This window comes from Neodiprion pinetum, chromosome 7 (assembly GCF_021155775.2).
Source record: "Neodiprion pinetum isolate iyNeoPine1 chromosome 7, iyNeoPine1.2, whole genome shotgun sequence".
Taxonomy (NCBI): Eukaryota; Metazoa; Arthropoda; class Insecta; order Hymenoptera; family Diprionidae; genus Neodiprion; species Neodiprion pinetum.
In genome coordinates this window covers 1,381,471-1,401,921 of record NC_060238.1, presented here as the reverse complement: position 1 = coordinate 1,401,921, position 20,451 = coordinate 1,381,471, and the positions used below count along the sequence as shown (strand labels likewise).

Here is a 20,451-nt window from a genome sequence, read left to right as displayed (position 1 = left end):
TATATATATATATATGTATAGAGTTAAAGTGACGGAACTGACAGTACGTGGACCACGTATGGGATTTTGTTGTTCTTGTAAGAAAATAGAGGAAATAGATTTACATTCATATTCATTTCCAGTATAAAATTTACCCTTATAAGTACAGTAAACTCCAACAGAGGTAAATCGTAAATGGTGAACTAAAAACTCATGAACCAATTCGTCGAACTCATAAACCAAATTCGTTAGTGCATTTCTGTAATTTTATTCACGAGGCGTATGCATTAAAACTTTCCCACGCTGTACCATGAGATTAAATTTATTTCTGATAGGCTGTCACCTCCACGTGACCCGTCAGTAAAGCTTCAGGTAATGCAGCGCTAGGTCCGTTGTGGGATAACTCACGAAATAAGTGGTAACGCAAAACCGCCATTACCCAGCTGTCCAATTATCTCCATTAGATAGGTTATGTCACATTCTCCACAATCAGCGTCGGAAGTTTAGGAGCAGCTTAGCCAAGTCGGAAACTTTCGGCGTCTACGGAAATGAATTGACCTTCTGATCGGCATCGAAATCCATTTGTGAGGGGAATCAGGACGCAGTAAAATTCCTGGTCGACAAACACAGCGATTTCGCGATGGCAGAGGTCGGCGCTTCCGACCCGGTCGTCAAGGAGGTGAGGTTAAGCGCAATTCATGCTTGCCTTTACTTTGAAGATTAATTCAGCAATCATTGGCCTGTTCATTTCACCAATTCTGCGATCACCCAGATTCCTGTATTCCTGTCGAAAACCCTCGCTGAGAAGCTTTTCATCTTCCAATACCCGCTGCGGTCGTCGCGCAGTGGTTTCGACAACCTTAACATCTCCAAGTCCTCCATAAAGCCGGAAAATCAGGAAGTGCGACTCGAGGTTTCCCTCGACACCGACAATGTCAATTACGATCACAGCAAGGGGGAACAGATCGCCCTTAATGTTGACGGAGCTCTGAAACATGACCAGGAAGGCGAACGAGCTTTCGACAGGTACAAGAGATCGGTTCGATCATATTGTTTGTGTGATTACTACGTATAAGCTTTTTTTTTCAATTAGACTTGTCGACTGATTTGTTTGGTCAATTCGTATGAAAATAATTTAGGTTAGTTCTTAGCTTAGCCTTATATTGATACTGGTATTTTATTTTGGGTTTTCAGTCACATTATGGACAAGACAGTTCTTCATTCTATGCGTGCCCTTCCTGACTGTTCAAACTACGCCGTCGGGGTATTCCTAGACGGAGAACTACACCTAACGCCACTGAAAGGCGTGGTTCAAATGCGTCCGCAATTCCATTACCTGGACAAGAGCGACAAGAGAGTAAAGGACGAGGCTAAAGTGGCGGGCGAAGGTAAACTTATGCTTTTTTAGCTAGCTGATGGCACAGAAACTCTGTGCTAATACCGTACTCTTCCTCCTGCAGAGGCTGAAGACGAGGAGGAGAGTGTCAAGCAGGTGAATGTGACGTTTGCCAGACAGGAGCCAGAGTTCTTGAAAAAAATGCGGGAACAGTCGTTTCAACATCACACTAAAAAGAGTTTAGAGGAGCAGTGGGTTCACACAGAATATGTTAAACCCACTACTGGAAAGGCAGAGGTGAGGATCAGGCTGTTGAAATAAATTATTTGTTCTAATTATAGATCATTGTTGGTGTTGGACGTTATTTTAATTATTTTTTCTTTGCTCAGTTGACCAGGATGGAAATGATTTCTACTTCAAACGAGGACTCTGTCAATACTCTAAATCTAACTAGTGAAAAGTACCTCTCACTTTTGGTTCCACCGCCGAAAGAGGATGAAATCGTGAAGGCTGCAGATCCCAACCCGACCATGTCTCTGAAATATATTCGCACACTGCCGCTTCTCGATCAAATACGAATATTCGTGAAAGATGGTAATTTGACAAGCAAAAATAATTTCTCACAAGTATTTTGGTAATCTTGCGAAATTTTAGTTTATAAATACGCTACTTGCTTGTCGTCAATATCGTCAACGTGATTTTTTCAATCAATACAGCAAAAGTCATGGCATTCTCCCAGCTGCGAATTCTTCTCTCCAGCGGTCACGATCCTGCCACCGTTTTGAAGTACCTTCAACAAGTAGCAGTGTTGGTTCAAGGAAATTGGATCGTAAACAGCGAGCTGGTTTATCCAAAAGACACAGTTTCCGCGCACAACGGGATCCCCTCCGACTTGATGTGTCGAGCACGGGATTATGTCGTACGTAATCACTAAGACTATGCCAGGTTTTATTGTCTTTCAAGTTGATTATCGATTGCTTGTAAGCGAGGATGATATAAAATATTTTTTCCCCAGCTTTTGGCGTTCACCGAATCCCAACATATCGATCGCAAGACCATATCTTCAGTTGTAAAATTGCCGTCCGAAGAGGTGTCTGAAATATTTACAAATCTTGCCCGTCATCAAACAAAAAAAGGATGGTCTCTAATCTTGCCTCGCAATCAAGATTTCTTAGATAGGTAAAATCCGATGATACAACAGATTGATTAGGTGTCATATTAAACGTTTGCGAGATGAGAATAAATCTGTATGGATTTTATCCATGTTTCCAGGCATCCGGAAATTGCTCAGCGGCAGGAAATGTTATGGGAAGCAAAGCGAAAGCACCTAAGAGAGGCAATGGAGCCTCACAATCAGCCACCCCAGCGACAAAGGCGAAAATCAAACAGGGAATCGATCGGCTCTGAAAACGAGGAGAGAAACGTAGGCCGAGGTAGAAAAACCCTGAGAGATTCCTCGGTATCCGATAACGACAGCTCCGCCGAAAATGCCAAGCAGAAAAAAACTAACAGGCCTAGAAAATCGTCCGAGACAACGTGACCTAGGCTGGTACGTGAATAAATTGATAACAGAAAGCGTTTGAGGGGCAAAAAAAAGGACAAGAAGGGGAAGAAGGATTTTGGTTGGCCGGAACTGTGGGTAAACTGAATTGTCAAACTGATTTATACTCCGTTAAATATTTACATAATTTCTTTATTTCTTTCACTCTCTTTTTCCCTTTCTCGCTCATTTCTCGCAATGACCTCAGGTGTCTTTAAAATTTTACCCATACACACGTTTTAACAAACGATTTATCGTATTTTCAGATGTCAATCGTATCATCGAAGATCATTGTCAGTCGAAGAAAGTGTTGATCTTACTGCCGCCACTGCAACTCCTGTCAGTAATTATTGTACGTAAAACTATTTATTTATAACGGGAGAGTATTCTTTGATATGGTTCGTATCAAGAAGAAACAAAGAGATGAATTTTCTACACTCTATCATTGTTACTGGTGTTACTGACTCCAATATTGTCATTATTATCGTTATTATCGGGTTAATTTATCATTAAATGCGTCGGTATCAGGATCGACTGTAGCGTAACATGTGCGAGCTGCATAGTTCAATTTCTAAGATTACACGTACACAATTTAATTTTTATAAGACGAATTATTATATTAAATTGGAACGGCTGTGTTTGTATATACATTTTTTTTTTATTCTATCAGAATATAATTTCATATATTAATATCTGTAGATTTTATATTCTAGTTGCAAATTTGCAAGTTCTTCATGTGCAACTTTGACACGTGCCTCGTTTTACATATTTTCAGACCGTAGCTAAAGTCAAATTTTTAATGGCCTACCAGCGAAGAAGTCAATTGACGATAGAAGCAGAAAAATTTTCAAGTGGGTACGCTTCCAAAATTATAGCTTCAAAATTATTATTCCCTGCTCTTTTCTATCGTACAATAAAACTGATTTCCTTTTTACCATCTTTAAACCTATTGATGATTTCTGGGTTCAATTTTCAGCCAAACTGCGCCCTCAGGCCGAAATACAAAACTCGAAGCACTCACTTTTATCGAACTCTCCGTTTTACTGCACGGCACAATGTTGAAATTTGCCATCAGTTCGAACAAGACTAACTTTGTTTCCATAAGGGCAAATCTGTTCCCGATGCACATGCGGGGTCCAACCCCGAAGGGGATGTAAGTCATGGAATCGACTGAGGACTTATTAGCGTCGTTGAATCTTTCAGGATCGAATTTCTCAGGGTCAGAAAAATATTCCGCATCTCTCTGCAATGCTGAGGTCGGAAACCACAGAGATACTCCAGGTTCGACGACGAATGGATTCAGCCCTGGCAGCGCTGGCGGAAGTTCGAATTTCTCTCTGCAAACTCTGTCGATCAGCGTCGCAGGCGTATGAAGGCGCAGGGTCTCATTGACGACAGCGTCCAGATACCGCATGGCGTGCAGAGCCTCGTAGGTCACGTCGCCGTCGCATTCTTTCACAACCCGATCGACCTCTGCTTGAAGCTTCTCCTGCACGTCCGGATTCACGGTGATCTCGTGGACGGCGAAAGTCATTAGCACGGAAACCGTGTCGAACCCGCCTAAGTAGAATAAGAAGGCGTGAGCCGTCATCTCTTTGACCGTCAATTTGAGACTGTCGTCTTTATTCCTCGCCTGCATCATCAGCTGGAGCATGTCAGGGCGGTAAATTCCTCTTGCGTCCCTTGTCGTGACCGACGTTTTGATTACGTCGTTGTAGAAACCGACTATCTTGTCGTCGAACAGTCTTACTTTGAAGAGTTTTGCTAAGCGTGGAAACATCCGAAGCACGAATAATTTTGTCGACCTTATGCCATCAAAGTTTGACGCTTTTCCACCCATTAAGTAAAACTCGTTTTCTGGCTCTGCGAGCGAATCCATGCTTATGCCAAACGCTGATGTTAGTATCACGTCGTTCGTGTACCTTGCCAGAATGTTCCTCATGTCGAAGACGTTCGAATCGTCACCCCGCGTTTTCAAGTGCCTTACCAAATTTACTGTGCATTCCTTCACCAGTTTGAATATAGTTTTCATTTTACTTGATGTAAAGGAGGGGCTCAACAGCGTCCTCGTATCTTTCCAACGCTCGCCTTGCAGCCCGAAGAGGCTCTCCTTGAAGAACGAATCGGGTACTTCTTGGGCGAACATTTTGTGATCCGGAAAATTCTCAAAGTTCTTTATTGCGATCAACCTGATGAGCTCTGGATCTCTGAGGAGGACGACAGGGCTTGCGAAGTCGAAGAATCCTACGTACTTTGCATCGCGATTGTAATTGTAGGCGTGCAAAATTGTATCCGTGAGACTCTTCCTGCCGAAGAAAACTTGTGCCATATTACCCAGCAAAGGTATCGGCGGTAGATACGGAATCCCTCTATTCTTGAAGTAATCCAAACCGCGGAAACCATAGTAGTAGATTATAGTCAGGGCGACTAACGCCGAGGCGACTAAAGTCGTCCAAGCTTCTATCATTTTTCCCGACTTCCTCACAACTCTATGTTATTCTTTGAACGATTGTCAATGGCAAATTGAAAGTTTTCTATTCTATTTCACGCCCAGTCGTTCAGAATTCGCAGCTTAACTATCCCTTCTCACAGAGAGTGTTTGTGACACGTCTTGCAACACTGAGTGAAGAAATCTATTTGAAAATATTCTCGTTTTTTTGATAACCTCAGCGCAGTATCTGCTCCATAGGTCAGAGTGCTGCTCGATCTACTTTCAATATGTCTTTATTGTATAATATCGTGTGTTTTATGTTTGCGAGAATTTGCTGCGAGCGCAGGACTGATAAACTCGAAATAAAATTATGTGCGAAAGGTTCGAACTTGATAACGGTACCGTAGATTTGTTAGATTTTATTTTACTATTTGTATTTCATGGCACTAGTGTATTACAGCTATAATCTCATTCGAATTTCTACTTCGTCATTGTTTATTTACAGTACTGATAATCGTGTTATACAACAGTTATGAAATACTCTAAAAAGCGAATACAAATAAAAAACCTTGCCGATTTTAAACTTGCTAAACTTGTTCTACATCTGTCAAATGACGTCAGTTGTAAAATAATGGAAAAACATATTTGTCGTTGAAAAGTGGACGGATATTGGGACGGAACATTAGTTGGTCACTTACGTACTACAATAACAAGCCTACAAGATCTATTCATGATCAGTTTGTAAAAGCGATAGAAATTTAACCTAATAAATAAAATAAAGTATACTGATGATTAAATAAAAAAATGATCATCCTGAAGCCATCAATGGCTGGACAAAGCTAGCGCCGGCAACCCGAGCCAGAGCAACACTGTAGGCACAACTAGCGACGAAAAGGCGCTGTTTGCATTGCAGAAGTTGGACTCGCAATCGGACAAAGTTTTGGCAAATCTGCTTTTCAAGTCGTCCCAGTCACAGAGGCCGACCTTGCACCCCGTGTAAGGTACCGGCTTTTCTCCCATGTAGAATATCACTTTGTTTGGATCCTCGGGAACATCGCATCTGAAAGAAAAATCATTGCAGAAGCCGAAATGTCACACGACCAGGTCCCAAGTTTCAAATTTCGAACACACGGAATTCATTTCACCTGTAAAATACCGCCTGTATATTCGCAGCGAACGATCCGATCTCCGACGTTCTCCACAGACGTTTACTCATTGACTGATAATTGCTCGCCAGCAGAGGCGTGGAATCCTCTGCGAATCTCATCGCCGCAATAAACAGCTCCAAAGTTCCCAATTCCACCACGCTGAACACTCCTTTGGGTTCGCTCGCGTTGTCGCCGCTCTCTAGTTTCCTGAAAATTTTAACCATGGGTGGAAATAACGACTCTGAAGACCCCGGGAGCAGCTCTCCGAACTCACTTGAATTGCCTGAACATATCCTGCAGCAGCGAACAACCCATGCGGAGATTCACCTTGTTGCCATACCCGTACTTGTAGTACTCGGTCAAGTCGTCCCTATATTCGAGGATCTTGAGCTCCTCCAAACTGAAGACTGCGCACCATGCCGAGATCGCATCCAGTGTCCAAGCCTTCTCGTAGCGGCACATGTCGTACATCGCATTCAGCGAAGCTAAGGTGAGACAATTTTTGCATTGGTAATTCATTCATACTCCTATTTCTCAATGATTTTTGCGATTCTTCTGGTTATTCTTTTGGCTGTCTTTTATAACGGCAATGATAAGCGTTCGATTTATCCTGTTTTCAGGCAAAAACAACACCTTCGGTAATGTTGTTCCGGAAACCAAGCCGACGGCTGACGTTTGTGAGGAGATTCTGGTACTCAGGGCTGGACTTGAATCTGGTCACCTCGATCATGGCTTCGGGGTTGTTGGAAACCTCGTCTCTCCACTCTGGACAAGTCAGGTGAGACTGAAATTCGATGCAATTATCAATCGCAAGCGTACCTCAAATATGCATATTCATTTTTCTCAGGATTAACGTGCACTGGAGACAAACCGCGAACTGAGTATTGTTCATCGGCGCCTCCGTCGGGGGCATTTGCCATTGGTCAAAGAGTCCCGACATAAATGCCTTCAGGCTACTGGACGTCTTTTCTCCAGCCGTTGAACGGAACTGAAACAGAAAAAACCGCGATTATGGATTGAAGGTACGAATTTATTTCACTTTCGTTAAAACTTAAGAATATTCAAGATTTTCTCTTCGAGTCACAGATCAGTCATCAGAGAATAAAAATTCGTCAATAATCAATGGGGTAGGATTTGAATAATAAATTGAATGATATCGTCTTCGAGGATTGAGCAAATACATTATAAATTTTCGTTTCGTATTCTCATGAAAATTTTTCGGAAATCGATAGCTTCGAAAATTCAATAAATTTTGTAATCTACATCAATCATGCCATTAGCGAAATGATTTCAGAATGTATTTTCGTTAAACCTTAAAAGTTTGTTCTCAATTTTATGTTTAAACAGTAAAAAAAAAACCGCGCGTCTTTCCACCATAAACCAGCGCCGTCGAACCGCGGCTAACTTCACGAGCTCACGCAGTACGTTGCTTGGCTTCTACAAATAATGTTTTCAAATGTTTTGTCACTCTTGGACTCTTTTTGTTACGATAAAGTGCGTTAAAGTGATGAAATTAACTGTTGCAAGTGAAAAATATCCGTCTGTATTCCCGTGTGAAGCATCCGCGATATTCAAAGGCTCTCCAGGTCACCGAAAATCGCCTGCCAGATAAATTATGGGTAAGACTAATCGGCACATCAATTCTAACCTAACTTCGACTCGTACTATCAACCTCAAATGCAACGGCTGCGATTTGAAAACGCGAAAAATTTGCTTTAGGATCTTTAGGCAAATTCTGTTTCTATCTCGGACGCTTAAAATTGTTAAATTGGAATCTGAAAAGTATTCAAATGATTCGGGCAGAATCGTGTCATAAAATTTTTATGAGACGGCAACATCGCAAACCTGTCAAAATTATTCATATTTTAGACGTTTAGCGGTAAAACTTGACACAGTTTGTCAAGTTAGCTAGTTTTCGCAACCGAAATCCATCCAATTAAATGGCCTAAACTCACTCTCACCTTGTAATTTCTCTCGCTGACGTCACTCACAGTTGGTGGAAATAGTTCAGGCAAATGCGTTTTCAGTCTCCTAGCCAACAACACTAAGTCCTCCGTTCCCTGCGGAACAAGATTTTCAGCCTTTTCCATCGTCATTGCCGAGTCTATGCGCCAAATTCTCAGGTTCTCTAAATCAAGATCGCACAAGTGGCCATCTGTCGAATAAAGTGAAGGCAGTTACAGACATCGATCAGAATTTCTTTCAGGCCTGATCGTTGTTCGATCTGTTAATTAATCGTTCAAAAAATTTGCATGTTAACTTACACCCCAAAGTATCGTGATTGTATGTTATTTGATCCCGTAGTTTAGGCAGAGCTTTCAATTTCGATATCGTCTCTGCATCAGGATACAAGGTCCCTGGCCTTGTCAGCATCCATATTTGCAGCGGTTTACAACCTGCGAATGAATAATAATTTTATCTTTAAATTTCATTCTTTTTTATTCATTTATTTATTCATTTATTTTCAATTCGTATTATCAACCGATTTCGCAAAGAACCGATATTTGATTTTTAAAAAAAATGTACTCTGAATACTAAAGTAACGATCTCGATATACGAATACGAAAACTGAAGAATGAACAGTATATTTGATTTTCCATCCACCAATTAAATACGCCTGAAACCCCCGCAACCGGTTTTACGTCGCGGTTGTACGGGTTGCTTGTGGAAAAATTTCCCTCCGGCGATTCCCGGTTTCATTTTACGAAGTTTCGAGATAAAAAAGACAGATTGAAGATGTAAAAACAAATATGCATACAAAGAAACCGTTAATATTGTCATTATTGTTGCGCGTAAGTGTACTCAAGAAAAATCGCGAATGTAAGTTTTATCTTATTTTTTTCACGATTCTTTATTGTACTTGAAGTATATGATTCTCGATTGACTCACCCGGTATATTCTGGGCGGGTCTTTTAGCACCGTGAATAAAGGTGTAGGCAGTTTTTGTCCCGAATTTCAAATAGGGCTGATCATTTTCAGCGTAGCAGTAATCCGTACTTCTTGAAATCGCCTGACCGAAGGTCAGAGAAATCAGGATCAGTTCCTTCAACCCAATCAACATTTTTGCCCTCCGTCTGAAAAATTTTAGTATATGAAAAAAAGCGATTAATAAACAAATTTCTTGCAAAACGCACATAAATATAAATGGAAAGTCGTCACGTTTGAAAAATTTTATATTATTTTTACTCACTCCGCGACTCGTTTAACTATAAATTATATACGAATGTTATACAACGACCAACCGACTGACTGACTGACTGACTGACTGACTGACTGTCTGCCTGCTTGCTAGTTTGTTTCATGCGCTTACTTTGCGGCTCTAGCGCAATGGTGATGCGACGGTGTAAAAATCTTACCTACATGTACTCAATTATCGTGTCCTCACCAAGTAGTGTTACAACTAGTGTAGTAGCAGTGGGGAGGTAGATAACCATGATGATGATGATGATGGGAGTTATATCACTAAGGAAATGGTTTTTTGTTCCATCCCTTTTTTTTCTTTTTTTTGCAATATCTCTCTCTTTTTCTTTGCCTGTTTTTTACCTTTTACCATTGTAACTATTAAAGACGCATGTTATTCCATAACACCACGTTGTACATAATATACAGTATAAATAGTCGAAGCAAAGACGAGATGATGATCTCACGCGTCTTCTTAAACCATACGTAATACGCTTATGCCTTTAATTATCATTATTATAGACGGTGTAAATGACTCGCGGTTGAATATTGATGTTGCGAAAACGATCGTTATCATTATCATTCATATTTTCCATTAATTCTTTTAAATATGTAACGACAAGAGAAAAATAAAATGAAAATCACGAATGCAAAACGTATTTTTCAATATCTATATATCCATACATGTAAATGAAAAACGAAAATTTTTTTGATTCATCATTTAACTCACTCTGTGTTCAGTTACAGTTGATTAGTTGATTAGTTGATTTATTTTTCTATTATCGTTTCCTGTACCCAATGATGCAGACAATGCTTGCGTCTGTTTGAATGCCAATGATCAGCAAGCGACAAACCGCAGTAGGCTAAACTACCGTTAAAGTTTAGAGCTGATTCTTGTTTTTAACGATCCTGCTGCTGCGCTCGGGTCTTGACTCGTGTTTAACGCGCATAATGGACGTATGGATGTGTGCAGCGCACACAACATGGTATAAATGTGTAATAGCGTCGTACGGCTATGTTGCGAAACAACTCATTGGCTCGTTGACTGAAGAGAATCGTGCCGCATAAACTTTCATTTCACCTGTGTGATATACCGCACACGTGATTCGTTCACTTTTATATCAATACTTGAATAATACGCTACGATTTTTCCTCGAATTATTTTTTTTCTTCCTCTTCTTTATTGTATTCTAAAATATTACTTATGATCGTTATTGTAATGACAGTTGAATAGTAAGCGCTAACAATGACGCGAGGTATAAGGAATTGATGTAAAAAAATCATTAATTGTAATTCGACGTCAAGGTTGAGCTCTGTTTTATCGACAGAGGATCCATGATCGATATTGTGGGTAATGCAGAGAGCAAGATTTTTTGCATTATCTCGTGAACTTGCTTTGTATTTTATTTATCCAAATTTACTTACAAAAGTTATAATTTGGAAGATTAATGATAATTTTCTTACGGTGTTATTACTTATTCTTCTTTCGATCTATCAATGATACTTAAAAATTATCCTAGCTGACACGGCATGGTTTTGTTTCTTTACCATTATATCAGGCTCGTATTTCTGCACCTATTGCACGAAACTAGAAATTTCTTGGACATTCTTACCATATGCCGTTTTCGGAAAATTATGAGAATCAGTACAGAAGATATAAGCACAAACTTTGCCACTGGTAGCGAATTAACCGGTGATGGTTCGGTCGAAGTTTTGTAACAGAAGTCTACGTTGTCGCACTCCAACAGCTGCTTTCGAAATTTACTCTTCAAGTACTCCCAGTCGCACAAACCGTCCACGCATCCCGGGTAGTCGACAGGCTTTTCAGTCTGGTAGAACTTGACTTTGTTAGGCGATGCCGAGTCGTTGCATCTGGAAAATATACATATGATCGGCGTTGTATGAGAAAGCGGAGAGCAGGTGGAATCTTTGAAGCAACATCGTCGTTTTCCCTTCGAAGCATTCTTGAAGTACGACGAGTCCCGGCAAAAGTGCCGAAACAGGTGATATTCAAGGAGTCTTGACCGTTTCAACTCACTTGTAAAATACGGCCGCGATATTGGCGCCAAACGATCCAATTTCGGTCGTGTTCCAGAGGTATTTTTTCCTAAGTTTGAAATCGCTCGCCAGTAGAGGCGAGGAATCATTGGCGATGCCTAAAGCAGCCATGAACAAATGGTAGCTTCTCGATCTGCCGACGTTGAAAACACCTCTCGGCTCCATCGAGTAGCTATCGTCGTTGCCCTCGATTTTTCTGTGAAATTTTCATCGACAGATTTACCACGACGCTACATTTTGAATTTTTCTACTATTTTCCAGCCATCGGGCAGAAACTTGGACGTCAACCGAGACTCACCGGAAACTATCGACCATGTCTCGCAGAGGCGGGCAGCCCAATCGGACGTTGTATTCGTGAGCGTTTCCTCGCTTGTAGTAGTCGATCAAGGCGTCCCTGTATTCGAAGACCCTCATTTCCTCGTCGGTAAAAACGGCGCACCAAGGTGACAACTTGGTGACGTTCAGCGCCATGTCGTAACTGCACATGGTCCACATGTGGTAAATAATTCCTGATAATTGAATATTTATATCAAATTGATTATACTTCCAAATTTTCATCAAGTTTTTCAATCGTTCACACTGAATTTCTGTCATTTTCAATTGTTATAACTGCACTCTCCGTATCAGTATGTAACAATTATTTCGCCATTTGTATAAACACAGGGTCACTTACTTTTGTTGATATCGTGAGGAAATCCAAGTCGTGCACTGACGCTTGATATCATGTTCCGATACTCTGAACCATTCGAAAACTTTGTTATCTCGGTGAGATGTTCCGGGTTGTTTGCCACTTCCGTTTCCCATCTCGGACACTGAGAATAACCCTAAAATTTAGGAAAATTCTCATTTCATAAACGTCAGCCTAGTCGAGGTCAAGTGTACATCTAACTGCGTGTAAGTTGCAAAGGACTTTTTCTATGTGTGTTTTGCTTTCCACTTCAAAACTGTTGATGGTCAAATTAACGTTCTGAATACCGAGCAAAAATTCTAACTGATCTTCGGTGAAGATAAAAAATTTGCTTTCGGTGAATCTTTACGCATCGTGTGATTTGAACCACCGTTGGTGAAAAAAAAAAAAAAAAACTTTCTACCAATTCATCAGAGATTCGGAAACTAACCGTCCACAACCTGCTGTTGGCTTCAAGTTGTTCTTCCGGGATATCGTCTCTGCCTAAAAGTCCACCCATAAATGCCTTCAGGCTGGTAATCATTCGTGTTCCACTTGCCCTACGGAACTGAATTGCGAATAAAAATGAAACGAAACGTCGATCACGTATCGATTTTCTTTTCGATTTATGTTACATTTTTTCAAAAAATCGATCCTATAAAATATTTATTTTCCTTCGTTTGTCATTACCTTGTAAATTCTTTCACTAATTTCAGTTACCGAGGGTGGAAATAATGCTGGAAAATTATTACCGATACGTTTGCCAAATTCATTCATGTCCTTGAATCCCTGATCATTGACTAGTTCGGAATTTTCATACGTGATGAATTCGCTGAGTCGCCAACGCTTCAGATTCTGCAGATCCTCCGGGCACAAATGACCGGCTGTATTGAGTAAAAAAAAAACAAAAAAGAAAGAATAACTGTTTCATCTTGGTCAGTTATTATTTTATTTATTTTTTTTTTTTTTTTTTTGTATAAAGTTAACCATCAAGTTTTATATATATATATATATATATATATCTCTTCGAACTTACATCGTAGTATTTCGTGATTGTAAATTATCTGAGTTTGCAGCATCGAGAGAGATTTCATTTGATTGATTTCCGACTGAACAGGATATCGCGTTCCGTGCCTGATCATCATCCATATCATTACAGGCTTGCATTCTGTACATAAGTTTACAATAAAATTTTACTTCCAAGTATCGCGTGTCTTGAGGTACGAACGAAATAAACGTTTTCATTTTATATTTTTATCTTATTTTATTTTTTTTATTTTTTCCAATGTTTACACAAATGTCAAAGAAAGCGGTCTGCCAACTGGTTAAGGGTAACGTAAACCAACTTCCGATATCGCAGAAAAATCCAAATGAAATGCCAAAGTACGATAAAATGCCGTTCGTTGAAAATTGTGGAAAATCGTAGTATTTTACCATAGAAAATTACGAATTTCTATATGTATTCTATAAAAGACAATTAGAATTTTCGACGGTGGAAATAAAATCAATATCCAGCGGTCGCTCAATACAGACACACAAAATTATATTAATAATACATAACTATAGTCACCTCATCGACATTTTTTTTTTTTTTCACATTCGGGCGAAATAATTTCGTTTGAGGAATATTTTTCAGTGGAATTTGAACCATCTTCATCAATTTGGATTATGCAAAAATTCAGTGGTTAAGAGTCGCGAAATGTGCAAAAGTTGAATTATAGATTTATTTTTGTGTCAAATTTCGTTTTTCCAGCGTTCTGAAGAACAATTCTCCAATCAAATTCATTTTGAGAGGTGTTGCTTTTTTGTTTCTTTCTTAACCCCAAAAAATATAACTCTTACTATGAGTCCAAATGTTGCGAATCTACGGTCGCATTAAAACTTCAGTTCGCTTCCGCGAAGAATATGAAATATTGACGCAACTTACTTGGTATCGTTTTATATCCTCTTTCACCACCGTGAATAAAGTGGTAGGCAGTTTTTGTGCCCACTTTCACGTACCGATTTTCATTCAGGGCATAACAATGATCAGTTTCCGGGGAGAAATGTTGACTGGTTGATAGAACCGAGGTAATTAAAATCAGCTGTAATACTTTTGCTTGGAACATTTGATTACGGATAGACAATATCGAAAAATTTCCAACACGTAAGCGATAGCTTGAAATAATATCACTATTTCATCCGCGATGAAATATTTTTTGATGATGGATTTACTTTGTCACTGTAAGAATTCCTTTTTCAGACAGACTTATTTTGATTGTAATTATATTCAACGCGTTTATATATGGTTTCAAATGTTTTCTCGTCTATTGCGAATTCGAGTAAACTTAATTGATTCTAATCATGGGATTAGAACACATCAATGAACTAAGACGAATTTTGTACTCGGAAGCTGTGACAATGTCACTTGCAACCGATGTGTCATTGAATTCGAACGTGACTTTTGGCCACTTGCGTTAAACGCCTTCTTTCGTGTCAAGAACGTACTGAAACTTCACCAGGTTACAACGCAAACAAGTATAAAACATCGCCATCCGCTACTTCGTCCCGTGTAAATAACTACCAAATGTGTGAAAACATTTCACTCAAATGTGAAATTCAGTTCGTCGTTTACGCCTTTCGATCGATCAGGTAAATACGAAAAAATTGGCCTTACAGATCAAATTTTATACATTTAATATCACCATCGGACGACTTCTGCATCTGTAGTAACAACATGGTGGAATTTTTCTTAATATCCTTGCCAGACGCGGTGCGTTGAGGAAGAGGAGAATCAGGACACAGAATACGAGCACGAACTTTTCCGACGGCGGCAAAGTCTCAATCAGCGGTTCGGCGACAATTGTACCACAAAAGTCGACATCGTCACATCTCGACAGCTGCTTTCGAAATTTACTCTTCAAGTACTCCCAGTCGCACAAACCGTCCGCGCATCCCGGGTAGTCGACGGGTTTTTCAGTCTGGTAGAACTTGACTTTGTTAGGCGATGCCGAGTCGTTGCATCTGGAAAATATACATATAATCGGCGTTGTATGAGAAAGCGGAGAGCAGGTGGAATCTTTGAAGCAACATCGTCGTTTTCCCTTCGAAGCATTCTTGAAGTACGACGAGTCCTGGCAAAAGTACCGAAACAGGTGATATTCAAGGAGTCTTGACCGTTTCAACTCACTTGTAAAATACGGCCGCGATATTGGCGCCAAACGATCCAATTTCGGTCGTGTTCCAGAGGTATTTTTTCCTAAGTTTGAAATCGCTCGCTAGTAGAGGCGAGGAATCATTGGCGATGCCTAAAGCAGCCATGAACAAATGGTAGCTTCTCGATCTGCCGACGTTGAAAACACCTCTCGGCTCCATCGAGTAGCTATCGTCGTTGCCCTCGATTTTTCTGTGAAATTTTCATCGACAGATTTACCACGACGCTACATTTTGAATTTTTCTACTATTTTCCAGCCATCGGGCAGAAACTTGGACGTCAACCGAGACTCACCGGAAACTATCGACCATGTCTCGCAGAGGCGGGCAGCCCAATCGGACGTTGTATTCGTGAGCGTTTCCTCGCTTGTAGTAGTCGATCAAGGCGTCCCTGTATTCGAAGACCCTCATTTCCTCGTCGTTAAAAACAGCGCACCAAGGTGACAACTTTGTAACCCTCAACGCCTGGTCGTAACTGCACATTTGCCACATTTGTCGAACCGTATCTGGTAATTACATATTTACTATTTCAAATTTATAGTAATTTTTTTCATTATCCAATATCCTGAATTTTCATTCTCGTTGACCTTCATTTCTTTCCCTTGCTGATTGCACGGTTACTAATTTGCCACCTAATCTTATTTTGCGATTCTTTCATGCGCGGACATACCTGCGCTAATATTGCGGTGGAACCCGAGTCGTTTACTAACACTTGTTATCAGATTCTGGTACTCCGGACCATTGACGAAGTTCGTCACTTCTCTGAGATGCACTGGATCGTTTGCCACGTCCGTTTCCCACTTTGGACACCGCGAATATGCCTGAAATTCATCAAAACCCACATTTCGTCAAGTTTTCTTCTGAATTTTCTGACTCAATACGACACCAAGTGGTATTGTTAGCCTAATCCGTTAGATCCGACCAATGAAATCACTTAGCGTCGAGTTGCGTCCAAAAATTGACGTAAAAGAAAAGCGTCCTTTGCGTATCAGGTACAAAGGATTTGCTGCTTGAGTGTTATACTTGTGACGTAAAAACCTCGGTTCTTCGTCAAACCAGATTTTTCGAATAAATACCATAAATACGACCAAACTTTTAATCGAAGTATCAAAAACGAACCACCCACAATGTGCTGTTGGCTGGAAGTTCATCTTTTGGAACGTAAACTCCGTTCAAGAGTCCATCTCTAAATGCCGTCAGGCTCGAACTCATTCGTCCTCCTCGCGCCATACGGAACTAAAAATAAAAATAGCAATGTAATAAAATGGTAATCAAGTATCCACATTTTTTTTTTTTTTTCACTTCAACTTCTTTCTCCTCCGAAGCTACACCGCAAGGTATTTCAATTCCTGCGTTCATTCGTACCTTGTAATTTCTCGCCTTGACCTCAGTCACCGCAGGTGGAAATAATTCCGGAAAATTATTCCTGATACGTTTGCCGAGTAGATTCATATCTTCGATCCCCTGTCTGTTTAGTTGGTCGGAGTTTTCGTATGTAATAAATTTACTTAGTCGCCAACGCTTCAGATTGACCAAATCGTCAGCGCACAAACGGCCCGCTATAACATTGACTATAAATAGTACATTATGTAACAAGGGAATAATGGCCTCATGTTTCCCGCAAATGCGTTAAGCGGGAATAATATGCCACTTTGGTCCTGCGTTTCAGGTAAAAAAAAAAAAAATTTCAACATCGTTGAGGTTGAGACGGGAATGAAAAAGTTGATCTCGGATTATTTTCAACATTGATTAATATTCATCGTTCTCGATTCTTTTGTCCGCGAGATAACCGAAAAGTATTATTTCCCCGATATATCTTTCAGAACTTACTTCCTCGTACTTCGTGATTGTAAATAATCTGATTTCGTAATTTCGGAAGTGACCTCATCCCGCGAATTTCTCTTGTTCCCGGATATCTCGTTCCGTGTCTTATCATCATCCATATCTGTATCGGCTTGCAGTCTGTGAATAAGTTTGAACGATATTAATTTCTGGCTTCATGCTATTTCGCGCATCGGATAAGACACGCGTTTTATCTGTTGAAATTGCTGATAATACAAACACAAAGATTGACAAACTCTGCTGAAGCAAGGTTGTTCCTACTGTTTGCACAGTTGGCAATGAAGAACTTGTGAAGCAATTCGCCGGCGTGAAATAATTCGAGGCCATGATCAATCGATAGATATGTAGGAACAAACACGATGTTATTCGATAACGTACTACGCGCGTGACACATTTTAGATTCAAGTATCAAAACGTCTTAAAAGTAATTCAATTATTTCATTTTTCTTGAACCGTTAAACATTAGTTCGGGATACAGGATAATGGAGTAACATAAAGTAACGTAACTTACTTGGTATCGTTTCGTATGGTCTTTCACCGCCGTGAATAAAGTGGTAAGCAGTTTTCGTGCCCATATTCAAGTATGGATTATCATTGTGAGCGTAGCAATACTCAGCTTTCAGAGTTAAAACGTGACTAGCTGATAGCATCGTGGCGATTAGAATAAGAAACGATTTTTTTACTTGTAGCATTTGATCGCGGATAGACTTGAAGTGTGTCAGAAAAGAAAATGCTTAGAAGAATATGAAAAAATTAAAAAATCGTTAAACCGCGCTGAAATATTTGTCACGAAAATTTTTCTCATACTGTGAGAGATCCTTCCGCGCAACCGATCGTTGTCACTATAGACTCTAAAAATTTTGTCTTGAACGGACAGTTTTAAATTCTATCTATTTTCAGTGCGTTTATTTTTCAACTCAAATATTTATTCATGAATTAAATACACCCGAGTTGATTCGATTTAAACTCAAAACCCGGTAATCATATGACACAAGTAGCATATGTGTGCTATTTACAAAGTACCAAACATTTAACTGCCTTATGGAAATGCAATTTGTAATGTCTTTCTGCACGTATTAACAGGTCATACTGGAACTTAACTGGGCTGCTATTGCGTCACTATATCAACTTTTAGTTATTTTTTTGCCTATGAGATCGTTTTTAGTCATATTCTTTTGGATTTTGTCACTTTTACTTTTTTACTCTTAGATTTTAGAAAACATTATCAGAGTTTAGAATTAATCTAACTGAACACTGGAACTGAAGAAACTCCTTTCCTAAGATTTTTTTTTATTGCCAGTTTTTGCTCTATTGTTGCGTATGCAAATAACAATTTCATAAGGTAAAAATGAAAATTTACAAAGATTAGAAAATAGAAGGCTTGCAATAGCGAATTTTCAAATTCGCAAAAATCTGTTTTCGAATGTAGACTATATTTTGAGTTATCTGCATTCTAGCCTTCTGAATTTTGAAATTCTGTAAGATAGATTTTCGCGGATTTGAAAATTTTTGATTACAGACTCAGACAAATAATGTAGTTCATAAAATTCTATTTATTTTATCGGAACTATCCTTTTCGATTTTTCTGTAAAGTTTCGATGCAGACACGTTTAATAGGTATACAATTATTTCACCCTTAAATAAATTTTTACAGATGTTTGGCGAAAACTTGGAAGATCGACCACTTGGACTTCCACTTTGACTCACTGGAAATTATGGATCATGTCCCGCAGAGGAGAGCATCCCAAATGAATATTGACTTTGTGACTGTACCCCCGTTTGTACCAGGCAACCAAATACTCCTTTTTTAACCCGCGACATATCCATGTCAACATTGTCCTCGAGTCCATGCCGTTCACTTACACTTGGTAACTCTGGACCATGGATGTATTTTGACACTTCTACAAGATGTTCCTGATTGTTATGATTGTTAGCCACGACTCTTCTCTTGGACATCGTTGATACACCTGGAATTACGAAAGTTTCACTGTCATTAACATCAGATATGCAGTTAATTGTTTCTGGTTCTTCTAAGTCCAAGTTTTATGTTCATGAGCCAAACATTTCCGTTGAACCGCAAACACGTTGAAAACTGTTTGGGGTTGAAAAGTATCGTTGTTTTCAGATTTATTAGTGGATCAGCAAACTAATCGCAAACAATGTATCGTTGATTGAAAGTTCTTTTCTGGGTATATCTACTTCGTCCAAGAATCCCGACATCGTCGCCTTTACGCTGGAACTCAATCGGCTGCCGCTCAACGAACGGAACTGAAGTAACAAACTAACCAATCTTTTTTTTTCGAACAACTCTACGAAATATTTAAGAATCTCCTTGGCGCTACTTTGTAATTGGCTGGGAATAATTCTGGAAAATTATTTCTCAAATGTTTACCGAGTAGATTCATATCTTCTACTCCCCGTCTGTATCAATACGAAATAAAAATTATTTCATTCTTATCACGACAATGATTCGATTTTCGGTACATAACTTGACAAGTTAAAAAAGTTGAGGCAATCAAAAGAAGAAACGATTCTTTCACGGTGTATATTTTACTGCGAATAGGTTTAAAAAACATGGGCAGACAGTGTAGAGAATATTTTGAACTGTGTAATAAATGTAGAAATATTTGTAAATGAAATTAGTTAGCTATTGTACGGAAATGTTTTCGGCAACTGTTGGAATGCGATACACTGAACAATTACGTTTTTTATGTATAGATAATATACTCTCACACTTGACACTTTTCACATCACCAATCACGTGCAGTCGCTAAAGTGATGTATTCAAAATTCCATAGTCCGAAGACACATTTTCCGATAATACAAGGTCCTCTAGTTTAACTTCTTCGTTAGAATGTGTTATATGTATTAAATTGTCGCATTTACAACTGTGAAATGATTTTCTGCCTTTTTTCACAATAATTCGACAGATCCGTTCCTATTTCTATCCTTATTTCAATTGACTATTCACACTATTCACAATGCTTGAAATCCATAAAAATTGAGTGTACAATTAAAACGTTTCCCCGTGCAATGAAAAATAAAGAAAACATACTACTTAATTGAATGAATTAAGGG

At 39.4% G+C, this 20,451-nt stretch overlaps 4 protein-coding genes and 1 long non-coding RNA gene across 21 annotated transcripts; 2 read left to right on the top strand and 3 right to left on the bottom strand.

Moving 5' to 3' along the window:
• The first annotated feature begins 17 nt into the window (after positions 1–17).
• Positions 18–6,092, top strand: Polr3E (RNA polymerase III subunit E). Of its 10 annotated transcripts, none has more exons than XR_006884264.2 (10): positions 18–658; positions 752–1,005; positions 1,174–1,367; positions 1,440–1,612; positions 1,705–1,909; positions 2,032–2,234; positions 2,331–2,494; positions 2,588–2,864; positions 3,122–3,207; positions 4,059–6,092. XR_006884264.2 is itself a non-coding variant. In XM_046635159.2 (9 exons), the coding sequence occupies exons 1-8, from the start codon at positions 620–622 to the stop codon at positions 2,853–2,855; spliced, it is 1,500 nt and encodes a 499-aa protein (XP_046491115.1). In that variant the 5' UTR covers positions 18–619; the 3' UTR covers positions 2,856–2,864; positions 3,122–3,774. The 10 variants fall into 10 exon arrangements, 1 of the variants encoding a protein (XP_046491115.1); XR_006884263.2 differs by having other exon boundaries at positions 2,588–2,950; XR_006884261.2 differs by having other exon boundaries at positions 2,588–2,954.
• Positions 3,802–5,322, bottom strand: LOC124223315 (cytochrome P450 9e2-like). Its single transcript, XM_046635152.2, has one exon. The coding sequence runs from the start codon at positions 5,320–5,322 to the stop codon at positions 3,802–3,804; it is 1,521 nt and encodes a 506-aa protein (XP_046491108.1).
• Positions 5,758–10,696, bottom strand: LOC124223316 (multiple inositol polyphosphate phosphatase 1-like). Of its 5 annotated transcripts, none has more exons than XM_046635156.2 (9): positions 10,345–10,696; positions 9,324–9,508; positions 8,699–8,830; positions 8,396–8,589; positions 7,306–7,422; positions 7,068–7,218; positions 6,709–6,919; positions 6,432–6,641; positions 5,758–6,346 (listed from the first exon to the last, which is right to left on the bottom strand). In XM_046635156.2, exons 2-9 carry the CDS (start codon positions 9,493–9,495, stop codon positions 6,109–6,111), a joined length of 1,425 nt encoding a protein of 474 aa, XP_046491112.1. In that variant the 5' UTR covers positions 9,496–9,508; positions 10,345–10,696; the 3' UTR covers positions 5,758–6,108. The 5 variants fall into 5 exon arrangements, with proteins under 5 accessions (XP_046491112.1, XP_046491110.1, XP_046491114.1 ...); XM_046635154.1 differs by lacking the exon at positions 10,345–10,696 and adding an exon at positions 9,795–9,883; XM_046635158.1 differs by lacking the exon at positions 10,345–10,696 and adding an exon at positions 9,745–9,778.
• Positions 7,315–19,830, top strand: LOC124223321 (uncharacterized). Of its 2 annotated transcripts, none has more exons than XR_006884268.2 (4): positions 7,315–7,456; positions 11,934–12,170; positions 15,790–16,040; positions 19,028–19,830. It is a non-coding gene; the product is annotated as an uncharacterized lncRNA (long non-coding RNA). The 2 variants fall into 2 exon arrangements; XR_011177576.1 differs by lacking the exon at positions 7,315–7,456 and adding an exon at positions 7,842–8,053.
• LOC124223312 (multiple inositol polyphosphate phosphatase 1-like) lies at positions 10,972–18,197 on the bottom strand. Of its 3 annotated transcripts, XM_046635148.2 has the most exons (9): positions 17,885–18,197; positions 17,362–17,493; positions 16,897–17,102; positions 16,651–16,767; positions 16,202–16,352; positions 15,827–16,037; positions 15,509–15,724; positions 15,012–15,342; positions 13,399–13,507 (listed from the first exon to the last, which is right to left on the bottom strand). In XM_046635148.2, the coding sequence occupies exons 1-9, from the start codon at positions 18,063–18,065 to the stop codon at positions 13,493–13,495; spliced, it is 1,560 nt and encodes a 519-aa protein (XP_046491104.2). In that variant the 5' UTR covers positions 18,066–18,197; the 3' UTR covers positions 13,399–13,492. The 3 variants fall into 3 exon arrangements, with proteins under 3 accessions (XP_046491106.1, XP_046491107.1, XP_046491104.2); XM_046635150.2 differs by lacking the exons at positions 15,012–15,342; positions 15,509–15,724; positions 15,827–16,037; ... (3 more) ...; positions 17,362–17,493; positions 17,885–18,197 and adding exons at positions 10,972–11,486; positions 11,653–11,868; positions 11,971–12,181; ... (2 more) ...; positions 13,030–13,223; positions 14,267–15,005 and having other exon boundaries at positions 13,376–13,507; XM_046635151.2 differs by lacking the exons at positions 13,399–13,507; positions 15,012–15,342; positions 15,509–15,724; ... (4 more) ...; positions 17,362–17,493; positions 17,885–18,197 and adding exons at positions 10,972–11,486; positions 11,653–11,868; positions 11,971–12,181; ... (2 more) ...; positions 13,030–13,223; positions 14,267–15,005.
• Positions 19,831–20,451: the final 621 nt, after the last annotated feature.